An 18,786-nucleotide genomic window follows, 5' to 3' on the forward strand; every position below is an offset into this window, starting at 1 on the left:
CCATTGAGTGCTGTGAGTACCGCATCTACGGTAACGCAGGGGGCGTTGCCAGCTGGCCCACCAGGGTAGTAAGTGCCTTAACAAAACAAGCCAATGGTGGCTCCTGCACAGGTGCAGTGACAGAAATAGGGCGTGACATTAAAAAGCACGCCTTACATAGCCCCTCAGTATTTCGATCACCCTTCACCAATGGTACCTGACATATGGTACACTTTGGCCGCAAAGGAAAGTCGCGTTCACTGTCAGACATGAGTGAACGGAGCTGTATGTGACACACCTTACCAAACAATACTTGTACAGTGAGGTAATAACGCCCTGCAACACCGCACGGGCTTTTAGCAGAGAAGATAGGGACAGTTAAAATGGTTGACAGTAGAAAGGGAAAGTACAGACAGCAGCACTAGCAATAACTCACATACAATGCAAAACAACCCTGCACTATTAGCGCTGTGATCAACTACTCAGGACAAAGAGCTTGGTAGGAAACAGCGCTGCATACACAGACCTTTGCCACCTGAGGAGAGGTATGTAGGAGGGACCCGGACCACTTGCCACTGCTCACCGCATCCAGCAGTGCTTGCCATGTGTAAAAGAAAATGGGTGCCGACGAGCAGAAGGAGGCCGGCCCGGGGAGGAGCAGCTGAACTGGCTCAGACCGCTGTGGAGAGGTCGTGTGCAGCGGGGGAGGCGCCGGCTGCTGTGCAGGGTAGGCGCGCCCCCTGGCCTACATTTAACCCCTAGAACGCTGGAGCGCTTTCTGCACCACCACGGCACGCTGTCCCAGGGGGTAAGTGGAAGCGCAGGATCAGTATCTGGCTCCACGCTGCGACCAGTCCCCAGGGAGCCCCCTGCCTGGGGACTCAGGACTGTGTGTACAAGTGGGGACCCACAGCGGGACCCTGTCGCTTACCTGCATCCTCGTAGATCCGGCCACAGTCCATGGTAACCGGGGTCACCACTAGCTGTGACCCCCATTACCAACCAGCATCCCCGGATCGGTACCGGCGTTCTGGTACTGGCGGGGTGGAGGAGTGACAGCATGGACGTCAGCCTGACTGTCCATGCTGTACACTCAATGTGCAGCCACAGCTGCAAGGGAAACTTCAGGGGCCTTGACAGACGCCCCTCTGTAGAGGTGCATCCGACTCCGAGCTAGGCACAAACGAAAACTGAGATGCCTGATGCTCGGGGGCAGGGTATAGCAGAGGGACCCCAGTGCATCCTGGGAGGATGAAGAAACTTAACTCTGTGGTGCCCAATGCCTGATGTAATCACATATACCCCAAGGTATCCTGTGGATACGCTATGGACCCTGCAGTAGTAATATATATAATATATATTTAATTTTGAAGGCGGCACAGTGCCAAACAGCAAACCTCATCACAAGAATATACAAATAGTATGCAGTCATGGTGATCTCAGCAGTGTATCAAACACATAAGTAATAGCAAAAAATACATGGGATAAAGATATAACAAGTTTGAATGAAGCAGTTAAATGAAACAGTGGAGACCCATGGATTCATTAAGGCCTCTAGGATCCAAAATGCCCAGTCTATGAATCCACTGAGACTCACAGTGCAGAAGTTTACCTGACCGATCACCACGGCGAATAGATGCAGGAATATGATCAATTCAAATAAACTTTAATGTCGATAAACTATGTCCTGCATTGAGAAAATGCCTGACTACAGGCTGATCGCTATGCTTACTATCCAGTGCAGTTTTAATAGCAGAGCGATGGAGAGCCATCCTCTCCCTAATAGTTCTATCGGTCTGCCCTACATAACTTAGCCCGCAAGGGCACGTTATGAGGCAGACCACAAATTTTGTCAGGCAGTTTAATCGATGTTGAATCTCAATTGCCTTACCTCTCAACGGATGTCTAAAACTAGTACAAGTATTCATATGTTAGACAATTCAAACATCTATAGCATCCGTGTTTAAGAGTAAGAAAACTAGAGGATCTATTATCTTGAGTAGAAATATCAGTTATATCTGTACGAACCAGTTATTCTCTCAGACTACGCCCCCTGGTATAACAGGGCATAATCCGTGTATCTGTCAAATTTAAAGCAGGATCAGACTGCACAATGGGCCATAATTGCTTTACAGCGCTACTAACTCTGGAACTCGAAGTATGGTAATGATGAACCCATGGTATAATCTTTTTAGTAATGTTATCTTGTTTTTTAGATAACAATTGTTCACGCGACAAAGACATAGCACGTGTTTTAGCCTTTAGTAATTCCTTATGTATATATCCACGAGACAGAAATTTAAGAAGCATGCTAATCTATATGTTGCTCAGCCACCTTAATGTCACTACAAATGCGTCTAGCATGAATGAACTGTGAAAATGGCAGGCCATATTTGCAAGGCTTAGGATGACAACTATTAGCATGCAAAAGATTGTTCTGATCAGTGGCTTTTTGGTATAAAGAGGTAGTAAGTTGCCCATCATATAGAGATACCTCAACATCTAAAAAGTTCACCTTGTGAGCACCAATCTATGTGAACTTCATCGGACTGGTAGTATTATGTTGTGTAACAAAATCAATAAATTGTTGTGCAGTACCAGACCAGATTATGAACACGTCGTCTATATAACGACAATATGATTTAATATGACTGCTAACCAAAGAATTACTGAAAAAGATATCACGTTCTGCAACGAGCATATATGCATTTGCATAAGATGGGGCCACATTGGACCCCATCACGCATCCAGACACTTGCAGGTAAAATTTACCATTATAGAGGAAGTAATTATGCGTGATAATCATCTCCAGAAGCAGCAGGAACAAATCAGCATGGGGCCCCTTGTATAGATCATTACCAGCAATAAGTGCTCTTACTGCAGCTAAACCTTCACTATTAGGAATGATAGTGTAAAGATTGGATATGTTGACACTACATAAAAAGCAATCTGATGGTAAGTACTTCACTTCATTTAACATTTAAGAAAGCTGTAGTATCCAAAATAAAACCTGGACTGCCTGTAATGCATGGTTGCAGTAAGGCATCCAGGTAAGTAGATAAAGCCTGAAATAAAGAGCACCTGGCCGCAATAATGGGTTGCCCCGGAGGATTGATCATTCTTTTATGAATTTTGGGCAATGTATAGATAACCGGGACGACCGGATTAGACGGAATAAGCACAGATATCAGACCTTCGGTGATGACACAGTCACATACCGCTTGCGACAACACAGCAATTAAGTCACCACAGAAACTCACAGTGGGGTCCCCTGAAGTAATTTATAAACTGTGCAATCAGACAACTGCCTTTCAATTTCCAATTTATATGTAGAAATGTCTTGCAAGACAATCGCCCCGCCCTTGTCGGCGGGAAGTATAATAATGTCTGTATATCCAATTAAATCCTGCAGAGCATCACGTTCTATTTTAGTTAAATTATGATGAAACGTCCAGGATTGACTGCTCGGTTTCTTGATAATGGAATTGATATTGTAATCCAACATACGGGAAAACGTCCTTATAGATACATTATTTGACACAGGATCAAAATTGCTCTTTTTTTGAAGTTTTTGAAGTTGCTGAGGTATCTGTGTTGCAGAAGGAACAGAAATTTGTAGATTACTTTTAGAACCCCTAAAGTGTTCATGCAGTTTTAATTGACGTGTCAGTTTGTATTTCTCAATCTCCAAAGAGAGGTCATTTGTAGTACAAGTTGGGACAAAGGATAATCCTTTACTTAACACCCTCATCTCAGTCTCTGATAAGGGGTGTGAAGTGAAATCTGCCCTTATTCCATCTAATCCGGTCGACCCGGTTATCTATACAATGCCCAAAATTCATAAAGTATGATCAATCCTCCGGGGCAACCCATTATTGCGGCCAGAGGCTCTTTATTTCAGGCTTTATCTACTTACCTGGATGCCTTACTGCAACCATGCATTACAGGCAGTCCAGGTTTTATTTTGGATACTACAGCTTTCTTAAATGTTAAATGAAGTGAAGTACTTACCATCAGATTGCTTTTTATGTAGTGTCGACATATCCAATCTTTACACTATCATTCCTAATAGTGAAGGTTTAGCTGCAGTAAGAGCACTTATTGCTGATAATGCTCTATACAAGGGGCCCCATGCTGATTTGTTCCTGCTGCTTCTGGAGATGATTATCACGCATAATTACTTCCTCTATAATGGTAAATTTTACCTGCAAGTGTCTGGATGCGTGATGGGGTCCAATGTGGCCCCATCTTATGCAAATGCATATATGCTCGTTGCAGAACGTGATATCTTTTTCAGTAATTCTTTGGTTAGCAGTCATATTAAATCATATTGTCGTTATATAGATGACGTGTTCATAATCTGGTCTGGTACTGCACAACAATTTATTGATTTTATTACACAACATAATACTACCAGTCCGATGAAGTTCACATAGATTGGTGCTCACAAGGTGAACTTTTTAGATGTTGAGGTATCTTTATATGATGGGCAACTTACTACCTCTTTATACCAAAAAGCCACTGATCAGAACAATCTTTTGCATGCTAATAGTTGTCATCCTAAGCCTTGCAAATATGGCCTGCCATTTTCACAGTTCATTCATGCTAGACGCATTTGTAGTGACATTAAGGTGGCTGAGCAACATATAGATTAGCATGCTTCTTAAATTTCTGTCTCGTGGATATATACATAAGGAATTACTAAAAGGCTAAAACACGTGCTATGTCTTTGTCGCGTGAACAATTGTTATCTAAAAAACAAGATAACATTACTAAAAAGATTATACCATGGGTTCATCATTACCATACTTCGAGTTCCAGAGTTAGTAGCGCTGTAAAGCAATTATGGCCCATTGTGCAGTCTGATCCTGCTTTAAATTTGACAGATACACAGATTATGCCCTGTTATACCAGGGGGCGTAGTCTGAGAGAATAACTGGTTCGTACAGATATAACTGATATTTCTACTCAAGATAATAGATCCTCTAGTTTTCTTACTCTTAAACACGGATGCTATAGATGTTTGAATTGTCTAACATATGAATACTTGTACTAGTTTTAGACATCCGTTGAGAGGTAAGGCAATTGAGATTCAACATCGATTAAACTGCCTGACAAAATTTGTGGTCTACCTCATAACGTGCCCTTGCGGGCTAAGTTATGTAGGGCAGACCGAAAGAACTATTAGGGAGAGGATGGCTCTCCATCGCTCTGCTATTAAAACTGCACTGGATAGTAAGCATAGCGATCAGCCTGTAGTCAGACATTTCCTCAATGCAGGACATAGTTTATCGACATTAAAGTTTATTTGAATTGATCATATTCCTGCATCTATTCGCCGTGGTGATCGGTCAGGTAAACTTCTGCACTGTGAGTCTCAGTGGATTCATAGACTGGGCATTTTGGATCCTAGAGGCCTTAATGAATCCATGGGTCTCCACTGTTTCATTTAACTGCTTCATTCAAACTTGTTATATCTTTATCCCATGCATTTTTTGCTATTACTTATGTGTTTGATACACTGCTGAGATCACTATGACTGCATACTATTTGTATATTCTTTTGATGAGGTTTGATGTTTGGCACTGTCCGCTGTATTGCATTTAGGATCTCTGCTATATGTACAGATATCTTGCGATTAGAGTCTGAAGATTGCTCAGCTTTATTAATACAGTTTTGATGCCCTTCTTTATAATTATTGTGTACTGTTGATGACATGTATGTTCTATTTAATGTTGTGCTCTATGTTTGTCTTGTCAGTTTAGGTGCTATCTTTTTAATGGACTTTTGTCCACATTGTGTTTCACATGTATTTTGTTGTCTTGGTTACGGACCCCTGTGAATGACGTCACAATTTGTGTGTCTTCCGGGTGGGCCGTTACACACAGAAGCACTCGTTGAGGGTGGAGGTTATATAAGGTCAGTATATGTTTGTGCAATTTATCCTGATGACGAGACAATAAAGTCTTGAAACGTTGATGTACATTTCACACTGGCTGTGTGTCAGTTACTTATTTCTGAGTGCCGCCTTCATTGCTATTTGTATTGGATCCCCGCCGAGGGACACCTAGGCAGGTACCAGCACTGATTACTTTTTGACATAGTGAGAGTGCTACCCATTTTGGAATATATTATATATATATACACATATACATACATACACACACATACGTACACTAGCTTCTCCCCTCTGCAACTCCTTTTAGTCAGTACAGCTTTAAAAGAGGCCCTAAACCAGAAGTGAATAGTGCAACCTGCAAAATAGCATTAAATATACACTAAGAATAGGGAGGGAATGCAGTGTCCCCAAGATGTAAACAGAGAAAGGGATTTAATAGTACATACAAAAAAGTCTTGTTCTCTCTTTCTTCCTATCTGGAGGACACTGATATCATGGGGCGTTCAAAAGCTAGGAAAAAGTATGTTCAGACAACCTGTACGCAGTACTTTCAATCCGAAAGAAACATCCTTGGATGCAAATACATAAAAACAATAAAATTTAGCAAATGTGTTGACAGGAGGACATGGTAGCCACACTACACAACTGCTGTGCTGAGGAACCATGCCATGTAGCCTAGGAAGCACTCACTGCCCTGGTAGTACTACACAAATTCTGAAGCAGGTATCCTAGAGCCAGTGTAAGCCATGAGAATGACAGAGGGGATACACCGTGCAATAGTCTGCATCCTCTACACCAATTTATTCACACCATGAAGCACCAAAAACTAATCAGTGCAACTAAACAAGGAAGTTCTCTCCAAGTACAGACAAGTCCAATAGAAAAGATGGCACACTCACAAATCCATAAAAACAACTGCTGGGGTGCTTAGAAACCTCAGAAAACAACCAGCAAGGTTGCTACAATTTATAATCCAGAGAAAGGAGTTTACTCATAAGGGCTTTATGATGGTTGAAAAAGTGAACTTTTATTCATTCACAAAATGGTACAAATAATAAGTCAACATTTGGGTCTACAAGACTCCATCTGGAACATATCACCTTATAACCTACTGTGAAAAGGAGCCTCCCTAAATACCCTAATTAAGAAAGTGGTCGGCCACCGGAAGTGACAACATCATGCATGATCCATAACAAATTGTAAAACTTGTGGAACCGTGCCCAAACTGAAGGGAAGCTCCCTTAAATATAAAGTGGGTTTTCCCAATGGCATATCTCCGGAGTGAGTGATGCCGCTCCCATGCAGATATACAAGTAGATATTTAATTAGATCCAAATAAGAGTGTCCTCCCTCAAAGGTACACAGAATACACAGCATACAGATGTTGTTCAGAAGAATACTTTTCTGGATGTTCAAAGGATTTATACATTCTCAGATCACAGAGATTATTCCGCCCATTAAACGATTTTAGTAAACGATTTTCGTTTATTTTTTCAAGGGAAAACTGAATGAAAATCGTTTACTAAAATCGTTCATTTACTAAATGTAATGAACAATTTTTTTGAACTACAAACGTTTTTTGCATATTCCCTTACTGAAAATCATTGAGTTGGTCAGTCTGACTGAACTACAAACGTTAACGAGCATGAACGATAATCATTCATTGTTTTAACTCAGAAAGTGAACATTTTTTTCAACGATTGAACGATAAACGATATCGTTAACTATAATTGTTGAAAAAAATCGTTGTGTGTGTATGCACCTTTACCCTTAAGACTACTACACTAATCAGGAACTGGTCAATTTCATTACTCCTTTTATATATTTACCACTTAATACTAAGAATATTTAGTTCACATGAAGCAAAATATTTTGACGTAAACACTTTGGGGGGAAGGAATTCAATTAGGGTTTACCCCGCAGCTAATTGAATGCGTTGCCCGATTCAGTTAGCTGTGGTAATCCTGTGTGCTAAGCCCCACAGTTTGGAGCTGTGACAAAAAAGTTGCATTAATACTGAAAGACTGCATTTTAGCACGCGAAGAAACTCATAGATTGCAGCACTTTGCGTGGAATCTATGGGTTAGCTTGCGGTTAAACAACACTGAGAAAATGCAGATTAATTAAATAGCTCTGGCTGTAAAACCTGGAACTTTTCCCCATGCGGCAAACCCAGCTCATGATTGAATTCCCCCCTTGAGAGAGATTTAGGTTTTGTGCATCTATGTAAAAGGATGCGCTCTGTTGAAAAAGACCAATTAGCATTTGGATGCTGTTTCAGGCTCAGGACAGAGGTTTACTGGTGACAAAACAGACTAAGGCCTGATGGCTCACATTTGTCAGGCATATGTTTCAGGACAGGTCCCTGTTCCTAGGTGTCTTGTAGCTTATTTTATGTAGGAGTGCCTCTTTGGTGGCCCAGCATGGTCTTTCAATGGAAAAATTGCCTGAGATGGCCACCTAGTCCTCTGTTCATACATTTACACATTTAAGGTGTTTGTAGCCAAATTATGCTAGTTTGGGCGTAAAGTTGTATGGGCATCTCTGCCTGAGTGTGACAGCTGTGAAATGTTGCCAAAGTTACAAATGTCACCAAGAGGATTTTTGGTTCTCAACGTTAAATTCATTCCTCTAAAGCTATCTGGGGGATACTGCGTTCCTACCCTTTTGCTTCACTTTGTTCTTATCCCTCGGATAGCAGAAGTGTAGTTCTATTTCAGTTTTTAAGTAATATCTCCTTATAGGTTTGTTAAATCAAAATGAAGGGAAGGCATAGTGGGAGTAGACAATCGACAAACAAGTTTAGTTTTATTGGAGTGCATACTCCTACAACAGTGCCCTCTGTACCCCAAGGTGGATTCAGAAAAAAAGATTTAACTGAGTACCAAAGATCCTCTAATCATGTGTGCGCAATAAATTGCAAAATCATGCATCTGCTCAGGAATGGTACCTCGTCATTACTTATTGGCACAGTTGGGTGCAACAGGTTTCCGATTTCACGCAGGCTTTCAAATCTCTCGTTCTCTAAACACAAACGTTCTGCTTCAGTTTCTGCAATTTTCTTATCTACTAGGATCCGAAGACTCTTGATTTGTTTTATGGACAACGTCTGCATTGGGAAAGATGCACAACACAGTCAGAGAAAATAAAAAAAATCAAGTGAACAGCAGCTGAAAAAGAACTAAACCTAACCACGCAGCTAATTGAATGTGCTGCCCGATTCAATCATCTGTGGGAACTCCATGCACTAAGTCTTAGGCCCGTATTCAATATTGGAGCGAAAAGTCTGTGCTGGACTTTTCGCTCCACATCAGAGGTTTTGCAGGGATAAAGTATCAGGAGTGTGCCTGCTTTATCCCCGCATTCAATTAGAAAGGAGCGAAAATGGGACCTGGCGGAAAGGTAAGTATCGGAAAAAATAGAGAATTTTTTTTTCGGGAAATCATCCAGGGACCCCCCTGATGATGTCCTGACATGGGGGGGGGTGATCACTTTCCGCCTGGGAAGAAGGGGTGAAGAAGAGCACTTAGTTTTTTTTGTAAAAACAAAACAAAAAACCTAGGTGCATCAAATTTGGGGTACATGAAAATGGGTGCAAGCCTATTTTTAAGTCCCTAAAGTGCATTTTTTAAATTCTTAAAAAATCCACCTGCCACTATGACCCGCATTCTTTAAAACACCTGCCGCATACTTGGGAACCACCCCTGAAGTAATTTCTTTAGGTGAAAACTTTGTTCCCCATAATTTTTCAACCCCAAAATTTTACTTATTTTTTTGGGGTGTCCCCATTTCTTTTTTTTTTTTTTTTTACTTTTTTTGACACAGATCATTTTTTAGGGGCCATTCCTAGGGGTGCAGGCTATTTTTTTTAAGCTTGCACCCCTAAACCTGCACTTTTTGTTGCCACCTATTCTGTGGTGAAAATTTATCCCAGTTTTTTTACAAAGACTTTTCGCACCGGCGAAAAAAGTCTTTGTGATTGAATATGGGAATAGTTAAAATAGGCGAAAATTACATTGAATATGGCCCTTAGAGAGTGGATTTTTTCCTGCCAGCCACAGGAGTGGTGTGGAATAATCCACGTTAAAATGAAAACTCTGCATTTAACGTAAGGGAAACCCATAGTTTCCAGCATTTTGCACAAACTCTATGGGTTAGCACATGCGGGGAAAATGCAGAATTGAATAGCTCAGGACATGAAACCGGAGCTTTTCCCCGCACCTTATTGAATTCCCAAGACCTCAAAAAGATTACTACAACATAGAATTTAAGCCAGTCAAGTTGATATGTCACCTGAAACAAAATGTAGTGTTACAATTTAAACAGTTGGGACATGAAAAAACACTTGTTTTTTTTACCTGGTAACATTTTTTTTTCTGAAACCATGGTGGACACTGGGGACTGTGTGTTATAGTGGAACGCTGAAGCTGGGCACCAAGTAGTTAATTTCAAAAGCTGCAGCACAGGCTCCGCCTCCCCTAAAGCCCACCTGAACCTTAGAGCTGTTTGACTTAACAAGCCTGAAGGATAGAAACGTAGGAGACGAAAACCAGCATATACATATAAAACCAGGTGCACCATGACACAGGCAGAGAGCCCCAGAAGGACTAACAATCCCTAGCCAGCCAGGGGTGGGAGCTCAGTGTCCAACATGGATTTAAAAAAGAAAAAAAAAAAATGATTTTACCAGCTAAGACAAAATAATTAATAATCTTTTCTTTCATGCCATGGTGGACACTGGTAACTGTGGGACGTCCCAAAGCTGTCCCTTATAGGAGGGAACGCTCCTACGCTGCAGAAAGGAAAATGCGCCCAAAAGCCGCATAGGCCGTGGCGAAGGTGTCAAATCTATAAAAATTAACGTGTGAGCTGAAGACCATGGACCAGCACGACAGAGCTGCTCTGCAGAGGCACCGTGGTGAGCTGTCCAAGAGGCTCTAACAGATCTAGTGGAATGAGCCCTGATGGAAGAAGGAATCAGCTTCTAATCCAACAGATATGCCTGATGAACAGTCAGGCGTATCCAACGAGCCAAAGTCTGCTTAGAGGCTGGCTAGCCTTGTCTATGTGCATCATATAAGACAAAGAGTCCGACTGATGGAAATCTGCCGTTTGGCAAAATTAAACATGAAGAGCTCGGATCACGTCGGTGTAGGAGAGCCAGAAACCAAAAGGGAGAGAACCACAATCTCTCCTGGATAATATGGAACCTGGAGACAACTTCTGTAGGTAGCCAAGATGGGTGCAAAGAACAGCCCTGTCTGAATGGAAAATAAGATTTGGTTCTGTAAGAGATAACGCAGCCTGGTCCGAAACTTGCCAGGCAGAGGCGATAGCCAGTAAGAACACAGTTTTCCAAGTAAGCCATCTGAGGTCAATGGTAGATCGTGGTTCAAAAGAATCAATTTTGAGAAATTTCAAAACTATGGTAAGGTCCCAGGGATGAACAGGAGGAACCAGGAGAGGCTGGATGTGAAGGACTCCTTGCAAAAAAGTCTGGATAGAAGGTGAGCATTGCCACTTTGCACTGGAAAAGCAGAGAAAGTGCAGACACCCGTGTACCTTGGGGATGTCCCAAAGCAGTACTTTCAAGGGTGGGGATGCAGAGAGGAGAATCTGCCGCTCGAAGGAAGCATCCTGAGTGGCAAAGGTATCAAAAGCGTAATACCTCAAAAAGGTCTGGACAGAAGACCTTACAAAGTTGAGCAGTCGAGGCGCCATGGCGAGCTGTCCATGAAGGACCCACAGAGAGTAGAATGAGCAGTAACAGAAGGCGACACTGGAAGGCCCTCATGAGTGTAAACCTCAAGAGATCACCATGCAAAGCCACCTAGCAAACCCTTCTTGTTGAATCCAATAGAGGAGAAACAAGGGGTCTGACTTCCGAAGGTACGGTCCACATAAATCCTGAGGGCACGTACCACACCCAATGAGGCATCACCTGCCAAAAGGTCTGGGGAATTAAAAGCCTACAAAATCTCATTAATGTAAAAACTAGAGACCACCTTAGGAAGGAATCCAGGGCGAGTCCGAAGTACCGCCCTGTCCTGGTGAAAGACCAGAAATGGGGAATGACAAGAGAGAGCCCCCAAATCGGACATTCCCCTGGCAGAAGCTATAGCCAGGAGAAAAACCGTCTTGGCAGTAAGCCATTTTAGATCCACTGAGTCCAGGGGTTCAAACGGAGGGCCCGAAGTACAACAGCCAAATCCAAAGGCGCCACAGGAGGGAAAAAATGGAGGCTGGATGCAAAGAACCCCTGAAGGAAAGGGCGGATATCAGGAATAGATGAAATCCTTCGCTTGAGCCACACTGAAAGCGCCGAGACATGCACCGGCAGGGAGGCAAGGCAGAGACCAAGGTCCAAACCCACCTGTAGGAAAGCCAAAACCCTGGATATCCTAAACACCTGGGGGTCGTAACCTCTGGGAAGACACCATTCAAAATAGGTATGCCACACCCTGTGGTAAATTCTGGCAGATGCAGGTTTTCGTGCTCTGAGCATGTTGTTAACCACAGAGCCCGAAAAACCCTTAGAGCTCAGGAGGGATGCCTCAAGAGCCACGCCATCAAAGACAGATGACCCAGATCCGGGTAAAGGCAAAGACCTTGAGACAACAGGTCCGGATATTGAGGCAACAGCAACGGAGTGTCGATGGAGAGACTCTGAAGATCTGAGTACTAGTGATGTCTGGGCCACGCTGCAGCCACCAGCAGGACCGTGCCTCCTTCTTGTTTGAACTTCCGAAGAACACGAGGAAGAAGGGAGAACAGAGGGAACAGGTACACAAACTGGAAGGTCCACTTGACTGACAGAGCGTCTATCAATAGAGCCTTGGCGTCTCTTGTCCTGGACCCGTACTGTGGCAGTTTGTGATTTAGTCGAGAGGCCATGAGGTCCACATCTGGAAGGCCCCACTTGCCAACTAGGAGCTGAAACACTTCTTGTTGAAGAGACCATTCCCCGGGATGCACGTCATGATGGCTGAGGAAGTCGCTTCCCAATTCAGTACTCCTGGAATGAACAAATGGTAGATGGCCTTCCACCCATATCAGAATGCGTGACACCTCTGTCATTGCCGCCTGACTTCGAGTTCCTCCTTGAAAGATTAGGTAAGCCACTGTCGTGGCATTGTCTAACTGAACCTGCACAGGCTTTCTGAGAAGCAGTAGCCTGGCTTGTTGCAGGGCCTTGAAAACAGACTCCTCTGAGGTCCACCTCCCCTGAAAGGAGTGTGGACCTGTCACTGCACCCCAACCCCTAAGACTGGCATCTGTCATAAGTCCGAGATCCAAAAGGGGCACCCCATGGTGAGGTGGACCTTCTGCAGCCACCAAGTCAGAGATAGGCGCACCTCCGGAGAGCACCATCGCTTGAGTCCATATATGACAGGGTAATCCGTCCCACTTGGAGAGGATCAACTTCTGCAGAGGCCGGGAATTAAACTGGGCATACTCCACCATGTCGAACGTCGACACCATAGATCATGGCTGAGTGGACTGACACTCGACTACTGTGAAGGCATCTGCTGTGAATACAACAGAGCTCCCAGATGGAGCATCCTTTGAGTTAGAATCAGTGAGGACTTCTTCCATTTGATTAACCACACGTGTACCTGGAGCACAGATATAGTCAGCTGGAGGTGGTGGTGGAGCACCTCTGAGGACCCTGCTAGTAGTAAGAGGTCTTCCAGGTATGGTAACAGATAGCAGATGGGCTGCCATTACCACCATGAATTTTGTAAACACCCGAGGTGCAATTTAGAGGCCAAAAGGTAGAGCCCGAAACTGATAATGTTGTTGTAACACAGCAAACCTGAGAAAACGTTGGTGAGTTGAAGCAATCGGAATACGCAGATATGCATCCTGAATATCCAGAGACACCATAAAATACCCAGGTTCCATAGCCAGTATAATTGAGCGTAGGGTTTCCATCCTGAACCGAGGTACCCTGAGAAATTTGTTCAGGGACTTGAGATTGAGGATAGGCCAGTAAGAACCATTTGGCTTTTGGACCAGAAAAAGATTGGAATAACAACCCGTTCCCCTTTTGGACAACGGGACCACTACAATGACCCCTGTTTGCAGCATGGATTGTACCACCTCTAGCCAAAGCCATGACCTTGTTTTGTGGAAGTCCTGTGCAACAGAACTGATGGGGGGGCTTTCTGCGGAAGGAAGTGGGCGTACCCCAGAGTGCCTATTTCCCTCACCCAGGTATTGGTGGTAGTTTGACACCAGCACTGGATGAACTGATGAAGTCAGCCCTCTAACCATGTGGTCCCCCAGGAGGAGGCCTGTCCCCATCAGGCGGAGGGTTTGTTGTCTGGCTTGGCAGCCGGACGTCTGGTACTCCAAGCTTGCTTCTTAGGCCTCGCAGATTTTTTGGTGGTGGACAGCCTAGGAAAGGACTGAGTTCTAGCCATACCTGGGGCCCAATAGGTCCAAAAGGATAGAGTCAGAGCCCCCGAAGAGGCCAGAGCACAAGGCAGACAAGCCGACTTAGCTGCTGCTAAGGTATTCAAAATCTTGTCCAAATCAGGGCCAAACAAGACTTTACCATCATAAGGCAAACACTCCAACCCCTTCTTGGAGTCCGCATCTGCCCTCCAAGAACGGAGCCACAGAGAGTGGCGAGGTGCAATGGCTGCTGAAGAAATCCTGGCATTTAGTAATGCTGCCTCATTAATATAGGTAGCAGAATCCCAGAGGTTTCCCATAAGATTCAGCAGTTCCCTGGTAGCATTTGGGACCAAGAATCTTTCCAGGTTGTTAGCCCAACATTCCATGGCCCGAGCCACCCAGCAAATAGCCATAGCTGGTCTGCACGCAGCCCCCGATAGGGAATAAACAGAATTAAGGCAAAACTCTACCTTCAGGGACAACATGGAAGGCATAGGTAGCGTTGCAGTTTTTACCAAGCGCATAACATGGGAATCCACCGCTGGTGGAGTCTCCCATTTGGTAAAATAATCCTCAGCAAAAGGATAAAAGGATAAGCAGAGGATAGACGCTTCTGTGGCTGATAATGCTTCCCTGGTGGTTTCCATGCTACCTCCAAGTGATTTACCAGTTGGTCAGACAAAAGGGAATATAGCCTCAGTCACTTTTTCTTCCATGAAATATGCATGCTTAGACTTAAGCCCAGGAGGCTCATCCTCCTCTATAATTAGGCTGCCCTCACAGCCTGTATCAGACCCGGAAAATATAATTTTGACTTGGCCTCTGCCTCCTGAGGAGGGGACACAGAGTCAGACTCATACGGGAGCAGTCCATAATCAGTTGACACCATCATCGTCGTCATACACAGTAGATTGCGACGACTGCAAGACCCTTTTAGCCGGTCTGCTGATGGGTGCTTCACCCTGCCGCACCTCAGTCGCACTTTGCAACGCAGCGGGAAATGTATTAACCCACTGGGGGGACAACAACTGCATGGGTGTAGTCGGTTGCAGCAGGTTCTGCGCGGGCATAAGTTGCTGCTCTGGGGAATTGAAGAAACACAGGAGGGCCTGCCTAATGCCCCGCAATGGCAGTCAGCGCTTTTGCAAAGCACTCCCATGGCGGCTCCTGCGGAGCGGCAGAAGCCGCAGAAGGACCTGGAGGGGTATAACTCCTCAAGCTGAACTCCTCAGAGGTTATGTCTCCCACCCCTAACTCCTCTGTACATTTCTCTCATAACAGCCGAGCAGGAGCCAAATTTTGCATATCACCCTCACTACCACACATAGGCCTTCATTCAGAGGCGGTCGGAAGATGCAAGCGGTCGCTCAGAAACTGGGCGGCCGCTTGCATCCTGACCGGCCGCCTCGGTTTCGGTCGTTAGGCTGTGGGTTTACACCCACAGCTCTAACGACCGCTAGGGTGATGGTCGCGATGGTCTATGACCATCTGGGCTTACGACGAGACCCTAGGGTAGGGTCTCACTTGTCGTAAGCCCCGGACAGCTTCTGGCTCTGTCAGAGCCGGAAGCTCTCCACTGACATCACTAGTGATGTCAGTGGGGCCTCCCCCAAACGGCAGGCGTTCCCATGGGAACGCCCCCGTTTGGGCTACCACCCCCCCGGCCCGCCTTCCAAACGGGGCGAGCTGTCAATCAACATCGACAGCTCGCCCCCCTGTCGGTCGTAGCGGGTCTCATGCATGCGCACGAAGGAGCCGGCTCCTTCGTGCGCATGCGCACTGGAGAAAAATCGAGGCGGTCGTGCGGTCACCTCTGAATGAAGCCCATAGTGAAGAGGATACCATTCTATGTAGATGTGACTGCGTAGTAAGGTACAACACCAGTGCTATGGCTCAGGAAGGCAGAGTAGGCACAGGGATTGCAACATGGCTGACAGTTCAGAAAGTGAACAGCGCTAGCATAGTCGCAGACAACGCAGTATAATAACACCTGCACTTAATGGCATTTACTGGCAAACTACACAGAGTTAGCGTCTAGTACAACAAAGTGCTACATACACTGACCACAATCAGGAGGAGAGGTATGTAGGGGGACCTGGACTCCGCTCCGCCAGCATAGATCTGCCAGGAGAAAATAGCCATCGAAGAACTCTGAGGGGGGCGGATCCGGAAGAGGGAAGCGGTCACAGCCCAGCCAGACCGCGGTTAAGGAGACGGCTGTAAACAGGGAAGGCTGACTCCTCTGACCAGCAATTAACACCTGGGACACTGGAGTGTTCCGCAGAACTCCAGCCCGCCGTGGCTCTGTGGAAGCGCAGGACTTAGTGCATGGTTCCACACATGGTCATCCCCAGGGCGTCCCCAGCCCTGGAGGGAAAAACACTGCAAATGGCATGCACCACCGTGGTGCGTGTCGCTTACCTGCTGCTCCGTAGCGTCTATCCGCAGTCTAGGGATCCTCAGGGGTCAGAGTTCCCTGGATCAGTACCGGCGTCTCTGCGCCAGTGGGGTGATGAAGCGGCAGCGCGGACTTCCACTGGATTGTCTGTGCTGTCCACACTAGAAGAAATATTATTTTTAACTTCAAACTTCAGGGGCTGTTTGTAACAGCCCCATTACATGTTCAGTGACCCGACTCTGGCCGGGCAACCAACGAAACTGAGGTGCCTCTGGCCCGGGGGCGGGGTATAGAGGGAAAGCCGTTGAGCCTGGGAGAAAAATTTACTGCGTAAGGTGCACGCATGACTCTGCATCACCTATACCCCCAAGGTCACCCTGTTGACCCCCTGTGGACCCTGAAGTAGAAAAACTGAATGCCTGTGGCTGGGGTATATAGGGACGGGGACCAGTGCATGCTAGGAGCTCCAAAGCTTTGCTGTTTGGTGTATTGGATGCTATATACCAAGGTAGTTTCTGTGGACCCTATGGAACACGAAGAAGAAAACATCCATCCATGGAGGATGCATAGGGGGTACATACATAGCAGGCTGTAACAGCTGAGGGTACCCCATGGTGGGAGACAGCGTGTGGGCTGATAAGCGGTTCTCTAGCTGGACTAAGGACAACACCCAATGTGGCTCCTGGACTGAGACTGCTAGGGGGTGGGCTATTGTGGAACATAACAAATAGCACACAGACCATCCTGCACAGAAGCCTTAGGGGACAAGCCCGCTGAACAGGATCTGCAAGCATCCAGCACAGAGGCCGTAGGCTCCTGTTTTCCCTTGCCTTTAGAAGACATAGTAATAATCAGCACACAATTAGTATCAAAGCTGGTAATGCAATGTGACACCCTTCACAAATACAGGTAAATGTGAGGTAATAATGAACCTCTATAGACCTAGTAGTTAAGGGTTAAGAAAAAGCAGCAAAGATAGATATAACTGACAGTCAGAAAATTAAGACAGCATATCACAAAAGCAGAGCTAGCACAAGGCACATCTAATGCATATAAATAAATATACTTTCAATGGGCACTAAATTAACTACTCAAGCCTTAATAGGCTGGTAGGATTGTGCACTGTAAACCTGGCCCCTGAAGAAGAATTATCAATCATCATCAAAAAAGCACAAATAATTAAAAACCTCAGGATATAGTCCTGATAGAAAGATTGGCATGATCAAAAGTTCACCTCACTCGGAGAAAATGGAAATGTAGGGATCGACAGGTCAAACATAGACAAAATGCATGTCTATTCTATGCCTGCTGGGCACGAACGAGAGCCCTCCAACACCACAGCCTGCAGCACACCAGTTATTTCAACACACAGGAGTAGGTACATTCCTTACTGTTCTCCAGTCTGGTCATTGGGGAGGAATACTTTGGAACTCCTTCCACTGTGATATCAGGGCGACCACTAGTAATGGGGTTGGGTATGTAATATCGGCGGCTGATTAGCTGCTGCTTCAAATGCCGACAGGAGGAAAGCCCGACACCGGCTGGTAAACCGTCCCCTTTCCCCCCTAACCCTCCCTTGGAGGTGACTAACCCTAAAACTCCCAGGGTGGTGCCTAAACCTAAGTCCTCTACAGGGGGTGCCTAAACCTAACCATCCCTTCCCGCTCCCTAAACCTAACCTAACGCCCCCCCCCCAAAAAAAAAACCTAACCCCATTAAACTCCCTAAATCAAACCCTCCACCCCCTGTGCTAACTCTAAGGATGCCCCGGACTTACCTCGTTCAGGCTGGCGTCCTTCGATGTTCCGGTGTCTAGATTAAAATAGGCGTTGGTATTTCGACGCCTATCTTAAGTCACCCGTCGGGCTTCTCCTGTCGGTATATAGACCGGCGGCATTTAGTCCGCCAGTCTATAAACTACATCCCCTAGTAATGACTGTCCTGACAGAAGATACCTGCATTCTTCCTTCATACCTGCAGGCAAAGGGAGGGACAATTGCTCACCTGTCTTTTTTATCACTTAATTGTTGCTGGAATATTACCTTATAATACCTATATCTGGAGGTTTCTCGGGTACCTCCTAGGTGAGATGGCTCGAAGCTTAAAT

General features: G+C 45.3%; 1 protein-coding gene across 3 annotated transcripts in view; it reads right to left on the reverse strand.

The window, feature by feature from the left end:
- SARS1 (seryl-tRNA synthetase 1) overlaps positions 1–18,786 on the reverse strand; it is a 408,839-nt gene that overhangs the window by 197,203 nt on the left and 192,850 nt on the right. For all 3 annotated transcript variants that reach the window (XM_088465014.1, XM_088465012.1, XM_088465013.1), the window contains exon 4: positions 8,829–8,987. In XM_088465014.1, coding sequence (XP_088321140.1) covers positions 8,829–8,987 — 159 coding nt within the window. The remainder of the gene's footprint in view (positions 1–8,828; positions 8,988–18,786) is intronic.

This window comes from Taudactylus pleione, unplaced genomic scaffold (genome assembly GCF_031769625.1).
Source record: "Taudactylus pleione unplaced genomic scaffold, aTauple2 ptg001800l, whole genome shotgun sequence".
In the NCBI taxonomy this organism is placed as follows: domain Eukaryota; kingdom Metazoa; phylum Chordata; class Amphibia; order Anura; family Myobatrachidae; genus Taudactylus; species Taudactylus pleione.